The sequence below is a fragment of the Primulina huaijiensis genome, chromosome 17, assembly GCF_012295235.1.
Source record: "Primulina huaijiensis isolate GDHJ02 chromosome 17, ASM1229523v2, whole genome shotgun sequence".
NCBI classification, from domain to species: Eukaryota; Viridiplantae; Streptophyta; class Magnoliopsida; order Lamiales; family Gesneriaceae; genus Primulina; species Primulina huaijiensis.
In genome coordinates, this window is record NC_133322.1 from 16470100 (window position 1) to 16479113 (window position 9014).

Sequence of the window (9014 nt, forward strand, 5' to 3'; positions counted from 1 at the left end):
ATACTTTTTCATGGATGACCCAAATAAGAGATCCGTCTCACAAATACGACCTGTGAGACCGTCTCACACAAGTTTTTGTCTTGATTTATTTGAAGGTTATTTTGAAAAATAAAAAAATAAATGAATTTTTATAATAAAAAAAATTTGTTTGATCAAGAGTGTATGCTGCTTAACAGAAGAAACGAGGGTCAATCGGAGATAAAGCGAGTGTGTAGGTGCATTTAAAGGTGACTTTAATTTCCTTCGCATTTATATTTCATTTGCGTTCACTCATTTCCCATTTTTGAATCGTTAGGCGCTTAATTTGTGGAAACAACACCACAATACATTCTCCAGCAATCCCAGTTCCTTCCCCCATCATTTTTAATATTATTCCTCCGTTTCTAGGGCTCTGCTGAAATCACCCAAACAAGGTGATCGCATTCTCTTTGATTTCTCATGCATTTCTTCTCTTCTGATTTGCATTTCTTGATGTGTTATAGATTTGTGAGTGCATTATATGTTTGTGCATGTATTAGATATCTGATTACCAGGTTCATTATTTTTTTATAAAAGTTTTGATCTTTTTATCTCGTATCTGAATTTTATTTGTGCAATTATTCATTCATTTATTTGCTTGCATTTTCCCATTTCTGGATTTGGACGTGAGGTTATATATGTGTGTATAAGTGTGTGATCTGTTTGATCCGAGTTGATCTTTTCTGGGACAAAATATTTTACAGATTTTGATGGATTGAGCTGTTTGTGTACGAAATTTTGTGGCTATGTTAGTAGCGTGTTTGCTTTGTTATACTAGAGACTGGTGATATGTGGATGGACTTGAAGAGTAGTCAATTCTTGTGAGATGTTGATCTTATTTAAAAAAAACACCGTCGTGTCTAAGAGTTTCTTTGAGTAGTGGGTTGAAAATTATTGTTAATTGAGGGTGTTAAATGAGGGTGTTTGGTGTACCCTGAAAAAGGTATTTTTCCGATTCCCAGTATATGTTGATCACGAAATGACTCTTGCCAAGTTTCATGTTATTAATAAGTCGTGACATTTGTACAAATTTTGAGCTCATGTTTCTCATTGATAAGCAATGGCTCGATTATTTTACCGGTATGCATTTTAATTTATTTAGCACTCGATGGTTGTGCATCAAATAACATTTGTTTGTACTGAGAAACTGGGAGGTTGTTGGTCCTGCAAATGCTATCATCTTGTACGAGTAATTATTGTGCCTTACACACTGAAAAGAATTTTGACGACAACAAAAATCTTACATCAGCCTTAAAATCTTATGCAATTTTATACTTTTTGGATGCGTACAGGTAAATGGCAGACGGAGAGGACATTCAACCACTTGTTTGTGATAATGGAACTGGAATGGTCAAGGTATTGTTGTACAGAAATCCTCTTTACATCGAATAAGATACTCCGTCTACAGAGGTTGGTTTCATATGAATTGAATATTTATTTTGAGGCTTGACTTAATGATACTTTAGGCTGGGTTTGCTGGAGATGATGCTCCAAGGGCTGTGTTTCCCAGCATTATAGGCCGCCCACGTCACACAGGTGTGATGGTTGGAATGGGGCAGAAAGATGCATATGTTGGGGATGAGGCCCAGTCCAAGCGTGGTATTCTTACTTTGAAGTACCCCATTGAGCATGGCATCGTTAGTAACTGGGATGACATGGAGAAGATCTGGCATCATACGTTCTACAATGAACTGCGTGTTGCCCCTGAAGAGCACCCAATTCTCCTCACTGAGGCACCTCTCAATCCAAAGGCCAATAGGGAGAAGATGACCCAGATTATGTTTGAAACCTTCAACTCCCCTGCCATGTATGTCGCCATACAGGCTGTCCTGTCTCTGTATGCTAGTGGTCGTACCACAGGTCAGTCGATTCCCAATTTCATTTTCTCAGATTGAGTACAAGCTGAATAAGTATTGCAGTTCTGAGATGAACATCGTTCTAGTGGTTGTACCACTGGTTAGTCGATATTGAATATCAATTCTGTAAATCGAGTACATGCTGAATATGGTATTGCAATTCTTAGATGGATACCATTTCAAGTTCGGCTCCAACCATCCATTATCTTCTACGTATCTCGTTATATATTTGATCAGCACCCTTTTTCCTGTGTGGTATCAGCGGGGATATATGTCTAGTTACTTCATATTTCCCTGTTTCTTGTTTATAATCACTTTCTTTCGTGCAGGCATTGTCATGGACTCTGGTGATGGTGTCAGTCATACAGTCCCCATTTATGAAGGATATGCTCTTCCACATGCTATTCTTCGACTTGATCTTGCTGGCCGAGACCTCACTGAGCAGTTTGCGAAAATCCTCACAGAGCGTGGGTACACATTCTCCACATCAGCCGAGAAGGAAATTGTGAGGGACATGAAAGAGAAGCTGGCGTACATTGCTCTTGATTTTGAGCAGGAAATGGAATTAGCAAAAACAAGCACCAGCATTGAGAAGAACTTTGAGTTACCCGATGGGCAAGTTATCACTATTGGCAACGAGCGTTTCAGATGCCCTGAGGTCCTTTTCCAACCTTCTATGATTGGAATGGAAGCTGCTGGTATCCACGAGACAACATACAATTCTATTATGAAATGTGACGTTGATATCAGAAAGGATCTGTACGGAAACATTGTGCTGAGTGGTGGGTCTACCATGTTTCCCGGTATTGCTGATAGAATGAGCAAAGAAATCACTGCTCTTGCTCCTAGTAGCATGAAGATTAAGGTTGTGGCTCCCCCCGAAAGGAAGTACAGTGTTTGGATCGGGGGGTCCATCTTGGCATCCCTCAGTACTTTCCAGCAGGTAAGCTCGTGTGCCCATCAAGCACAAGTGAACACGCAGAACAACACGAGCCACAATAGCATGATTTAGCCTATTGTTAGATATACTTTATACAAGCTTTATTTATCCATGATTTATATTTGATTCATTGTCTACAGATGTGGATAGCGAAGGCAGAGTACGACGAATCCGGCCCTTCGATTGTGCACAGGAAATGTTTCTGATCAGAAACAATTCTCAGTCTGCTGATTATTGAAGTCCTTTATTTTGGTAAGCAGATAAAGGTATTGCTTTTCTTTTTCTCAGTTTCTACCTATTAGTTTTTAATATTCATTTCATTTTGTGTTGGAATGCTTTTGCAGCATAATAATGTTGCCTTGCCTCTGTTGTGTTTTGTTATTTTGTAATCCGGAGGAGCGTCGAACGTTGAAATTGTATTTCATATTTTGATTTGGTAAAATAACACTTGGGACTTTATATTTTCCAATGTGATTAATAATTATAAATTTTGTGCATTATAATACTTTAGATCAAATTTGTATTCGGAAAACATGTCAATCTTCGGTTATTATCGTTATTTTTTCCCCTGAAAGGCTGAAACTCATGTTGGCATCTCTCAATATTATCATCACTTCTGAGCCAAATTTTCCTCTCCCCCAAAAAAAGCACCACATTATTTGTTAAAATAATAATAATAATAAAGAACCATATTATTTTATGTTATAATATAACACAATATGATTTACAATTTTTTAATATGTGCCTGCCCACATATTTAAAATTAAAAACCAATTAGTGGTTACGAACTTACAATCAATTATTTTTCCTGAAAAAGAAAACCAACACAATCATTTCATTTCTTGATATATTTTAAAAAAATATTATTATATATATTTTGAATTTCATTTTAAAAAAATCGAAATCGGGTTGATTCGGGTTCGGGTTTACTGTTTTCGGGTTGTATCGATCAACACGAACCCAATCCACTCAACCCACCCGAATTGACATCCTTAATTGTTCATATGTTTTTTTTAAGAAAAAAATTGGTCAGAATATTATTCATATTTAAAAGAAAAAAATTCAGGATATTTTATGAGCAGTAACGCAACCAGGATTTTAAAATTACATAGATAAAATCTAATTACTATTTTATGGTGACAAAAATATTAAAAATATATTTTTTAAAATCTTTTTAGCTAAAAAGAATAAAGCGATCCTGCTCTGGTCACATGTACAAAATACGCCCCTATTTATCTATATACAGTAAAACTTTTATAAAATAATAAAACTCTAAGATAATATTTTATGTAAGTTCTAATTTGGGTCATTAATAATTCGATAAATTAATAAGATTAATTTTTCAAAAGACGTTTGTATAAAATTATGGTCTCATTGATATCATAAATTAATAGTTTTTAAAAATAATATACATAATTAGGACAATTTAGCAAAATATAATTCTATCACTGTTTGTTTTTTCATGAAATTTGATTCTATTGTTATTTTTTTATACGATTATTTTATTTAATTAGTCAATACAATGAATATTATTTAATCATAAAAAAATATTCAATATCACTTGATTAATTTTATAAATATATACATATAATAAAGTTTTGATATATTAATTCAATGAAGATAATATATGCATTGGTGAAACAAATCAAACGAAATCACTTTTTATGTCATTAAATTTATGTTTGTTGAATAAAAAAATTAAAATAATAAATTATTAATTTATTGATTAAGTAAAACCTCTCTAAATTTAATAAAATGTCGTAGTCCCAACATTATTTAATTTTAAATTTTTTACTGTATTATCAATTTGAAAAGTTATTAAAATTTTCGAATTGATGAAGAAATTTATTCCCATTGTAATTATTTTACATATATATTTTAAATAGCAATTGTTAGAGCAGATGTCCATCAAACCAACTTTTGACATGAGCTTTTGGCTGATATGTGAAAATGTTTATTTTAATATATTTTACAATTTTATCTAATTATAGCATTTAATTTACATGTACACTCATACAAGTTACATAGATAAATTATTTAAATACACTATATTACCACGAGGCCCATTTTCGTAAGTTGATCATGAAATTTATTAGATGTATAATGTATACTTTAAACTTATTTCTAGTCGATTCAACCACCAAAAATAAGGATATTGGTCTCTCGAGCTCGAAACTATCATATATGATGTTAAATACATGTTTCATTGGTATGTGCATAGAGATTATACATCATTATTTCTTTGACTCGTTACAATATAGATGCTTTATGTACTAATGTTGTATTTTGACTCATTTATCGACTTAAAGAGGACCATCAGGCGACGAGGTTAAGTGTAGTTTCGACATACGTATGAGCCAATATATTGTAGTCAGAGATTCACAGCTCACCTGGGTGTGGATATCCTATGCGATCTAGTGAGTTAATAATATAAGAAATCTATTGTAGTCCCAAAAATTCGAAAGTCCACCCGAACCACATGCATGCAAATTATCAAACTTCTTATGTATTTTAATTCATTCATTTTAAATGCATTAAATGCATGATTTTAACATGAATATGTAATGCATAAGAGTTTTTAGTAGTTTTTCGCGCTCAAACGAGGAATGAAGACCAGAGATAATTAGGAAAAATATTTTATTAAATAATTATTTAATTTATGGTGTAATTAAAGGAGAATTTCGAAAATGGATCTTGGTTGAGTATTTTTACTCGTCGGGTCATATTTTTAATCGGTACGCAAAATTTAGCGACTCGGGAGACTTTTTGAGGGTTCGGGCAATATTTTCAAAAACTTACCTATTTTTCGAGAATGATTTTGGGCTTGAGAGGGCTATTTTATTGCTTAATGGGCCCAAAATCTTTTTAATCACTTTAATTTTTAATTAGGGATCCATTAGCACTTATTTTACAACTTAAACACTATGAATTAAAACCATAAACCTAGCCTACTCATTTGGCCGCCCACCATACCCTTCAGCAGCAGCATTCCCTCGTTTTTCAACAGCAGCCCCTCGGTCTTCTCTCTAGGTTTTCAAGAAAACTCCTTCCCCGTATCTCCGTTGCACGTTCTACGCTTTTGTATCAAAGTTTTCGAGCGTAAATACACAAAGACATGTCCTATACCTTTGTTTTCTCGTTTTTCACACCATAATATGTATTTTTGAATGTTTATGCACGGTATATGGCAGACCTCATGAGTCCATGTTTTTCATTGAATTTCATAAGAAAACTCGACTTCCATGACATATAGCTAACGTTTTTACCATTGTTTGAAGGGGGCTGCCATGTTTGAGGTATGAGGCATGATCTACAGCAGGTTTGTATGTGTTCTAAATGGGATCTATCATGTTTTTGGGCAAATGGGGCTCGATCGGGTTATAAGAAGGGGGCAGCGATGTAAGGATCGTTCCAGGCCTTGGATCAGACCCTCGTGGGTCTGAGACGTGGTCAAAGATGGCTCGAGTACATCTGGTCATGGCCTAGGAGTAGATCAGAAGAGCTAGGGTTGGTTTGGTTAGGTTGTGGCTCGCTTCGGGTGATGCTTGCACATTCGCGTGCATGGGGCTGAGGACCATGGATAGGTCTGTCCAGGAGGGTCCCATGGTGGGCTAGAAAGGGCTGGTTAGGGTCTGGTCCGAGCTGGTTTGGGTTAGAGTCGAGATATGGGCTTTGGCTTTGAGATAGGGTTTGGGTACTTATGTGCAGAAAATTTACAGCAGGGTTCAGCCAAGTTTCAAGGTCCTAAACCTAGTGAATATGGTTGTTTTAGGTCTGATTATGTGGTGTCAAGTCATGGTTTAAGTTTGAAAAAGTTTGGTTGAGTTTCGGGTTGATTCGGGTTAAAACCGGAACTCCGGTCCAAGTTTTAAAACAAATCGTAAAAGTTACGGAACGGGCTCGATGTTACATCTAAGAAATAATTATAAATATGTTTTGAGATGTTTGGTTGGATTCGGGTCGAAATTTTGAGGTTCAGTGATAATATGGTTAATTAGGGTTTTCAGAGGCAAAATGATCATTTTGCACTCTGGTCGAGTTAGCAGTCCTGGCAACACCCTGATCACCATTTGATATGTTTTAAATGTTTAAGTTATCACGAACATGAATTTTTATGAAAATATGAAAAATACGTTGCATGCTTGGTTTGAAGAAAATTTACATATATGCAGGATTTTTATAAGTGATGAATACGATTACATGCTTTTGAAGGAAGATAGTTGGTTGTTACTAATACGATAATACGATGACATGTAAGGCTAAGGCTCAATGGATGGGTAATATTGTCGATGATGTCCTCACCGTCGGGTACCATGGTTATACGTAGATGGATCCATCGTCTAATACGATGATACGAAAGTCACAACTAATGAACGGAATTCAAATAAAGAAAATGAACACGTATATGTTGATATGATGAGATATGTTTTGGACACGTTTATGCTTCGACACATTATGTTTAAGATCATGAAAGGTATTTTAATTACTGTACTTTTCACTGCTGCATGACATGTATATGTACTTGTTATAATGGTTCAGGTGTGTTGAGTTTTTAGACTCACTAGGTGTGATTGATGCCCGTGACCATACTGTTGATATGACTGGAGGCGTTTAAGAGTGAGTAGGCTGAGCTGGGGGTGCACGTGAAAACCCGAGGACCTTGCATTTCTTCCGCATAATATATTTATGAGACATGTGTTTAAGCAATATGGTTAAATTTTTTTGAATCTTGCTATAAGTTGTTGATTCATCAGACTTTTGTTATCAGTTCGAGTTTCTCTTTTAAATCAGTAGACTATGAGATTGATTTTATTTTAAAGATTTAAGTAATTGCAGTTATTTTATTTTGAGGTTGGATGACCTTTTAAAAGCATGTTTAACTTATTTAAATATGTTTTTGATTGTGTGTATTTTCTTCCATAGATTTTTTTTAAAAAAATGTTTAGTAGAATTTTAAAACGAGCAAACGTTTCATTTATAGTTAAAGTAAGAAATGTGCTTTAGGGAAAAGTGTTTCCCTAGCCGTACAAACGATGACACAATGATTTCTCAAATATACATTGTAACGTTATCCAATTCTTATGCAACACTCGATATATCAATGGTTGTAGATTAGATCGGGATATATGTATTGAAGAGACCGTACTTTATGTTAACCATAATATATTGGTTCTTGTAGAGACTATCAATGATACATAGGGGATCATGGGTGTTGTTATTAAATGCTCTTATCATGATCTGATGGGTGGTGCAATCGAACTTTAGTTCTAACATTCTTGTGATCAAGGGGTTGACGCACATAATGAGGCTAGTTAGGGTAAGCTCATATAAGATACACGTGTTGTCTTGAATCACATGAGTTGAGTGAACACACGGCTAGTTGTATCCCTAAACCATTGAAAATCATAAAAGTATTGAATTTTGTGTTTCTAGCGAGAGTCAAATTCAATGAGTTGAATTTGATGATTAAGATTGATTTAAATCGAACAAATTGCTTATAAATAAGTTTATAAGTGTATTCCATATTTGGAAGTTGTAGAAGTTAGCATGATCACTAATTTTGTGAGGAGGGTGAAACTGTCTAATTTAGTGCGTTACGAAATAGGTACATAGATGCCAAAAATTAATTAGTGAAAAAATTTGATTTTTGAAATTTTCAATTTTCACAATGATAACAAGTTTTGTACCTCGATCGTGACATATGTGATGATTATAATGTATCCACGATCCTCGAATATTTAATTATTAAACGATAAAAAATCTAATCAAATGTTGATTAGTAGATTTTCACTAAGTCAAATTCCTAAAGAATATTCATGAGGAACCTATAATTAATTAATTAATTAAATAATAGTTATTTAATTCAATAATAAATTTGAAAAAATAATACATTGTCATTTAATTGTATGGTGTATTATCAAAAGTTGACAAATACTAATATAATTATTTAATCAAGGGTTTCAAAAGTTGAAAAATATATATGGAAAATTTGACAAGAGAATAATACGTGATACTGGAAGAATTATAGTAAGATTGGGATTGATCCATTGTGACATAATAAATATCTATCATCGAAAGTTGATAACACAATCACCAGAAAAGAACACAATCTAGTTTTGGATTCTCTCCTCTCTCTTCAAGCAAAATCTCCCCTCCTTTGTTTTGACAAGGCTTCGGTGGATCACCACCTTCCTCACCAC

The 9014-nt window shown here is 34.2% G+C and overlaps 1 protein-coding gene across 3 annotated transcripts; it reads left to right on the forward strand.

The window, feature by feature from the left end:
- The first annotated feature begins 202 nt into the window (after positions 1-202).
- Positions 203-3400, forward strand: LOC140963601 (actin-97-like). Of its 3 annotated transcripts, none has more exons than XR_012172713.1 (6): positions 203-413; positions 1311-1374; positions 1485-1878; positions 2204-2817; positions 2955-3080; positions 3159-3400. XR_012172713.1 is itself a non-coding variant. In XM_073422990.1 (6 exons), the coding sequence occupies exons 2-5, from the start codon at positions 1315-1317 to the stop codon at positions 3018-3020; spliced, it is 1134 nt and encodes a 377-aa protein (XP_073279091.1). In that variant the 5' UTR covers positions 203-413; positions 1311-1314; the 3' UTR covers positions 3021-3066; positions 3159-3400. The 3 variants fall into 3 exon arrangements, 2 of the variants coding, with proteins under 2 accessions (XP_073279091.1, XP_073279090.1); XM_073422990.1 differs by having other exon boundaries at positions 2955-3066; XM_073422989.1 differs by having other exon boundaries at positions 2955-3400.
- Positions 3401-9014: the final 5614 nt, after the last annotated feature.

Excerpts from the sequence above, each read along its gene's own strand:
- LOC140963601 (XM_073422989.1), top strand. The coding sequence starts at position 1,315 with ATGGCAGACGGAGAGGACATTCAACCACTTGTTTGTGATAATGGAACT. Across the intron at positions 1,375-1,484 it reads ATGGAACTGGAATGGTCAAG|GCTGGGTTTGCTGGAGATGA; the intron begins GTATTGTTGTAC and ends ATGATACTTTAG. Across the intron at positions 1,879-2,203 it reads TGCTAGTGGTCGTACCACAG|GCATTGTCATGGACTCTGGT; the intron begins GTCAGTCGATTC and ends TCTTTCGTGCAG.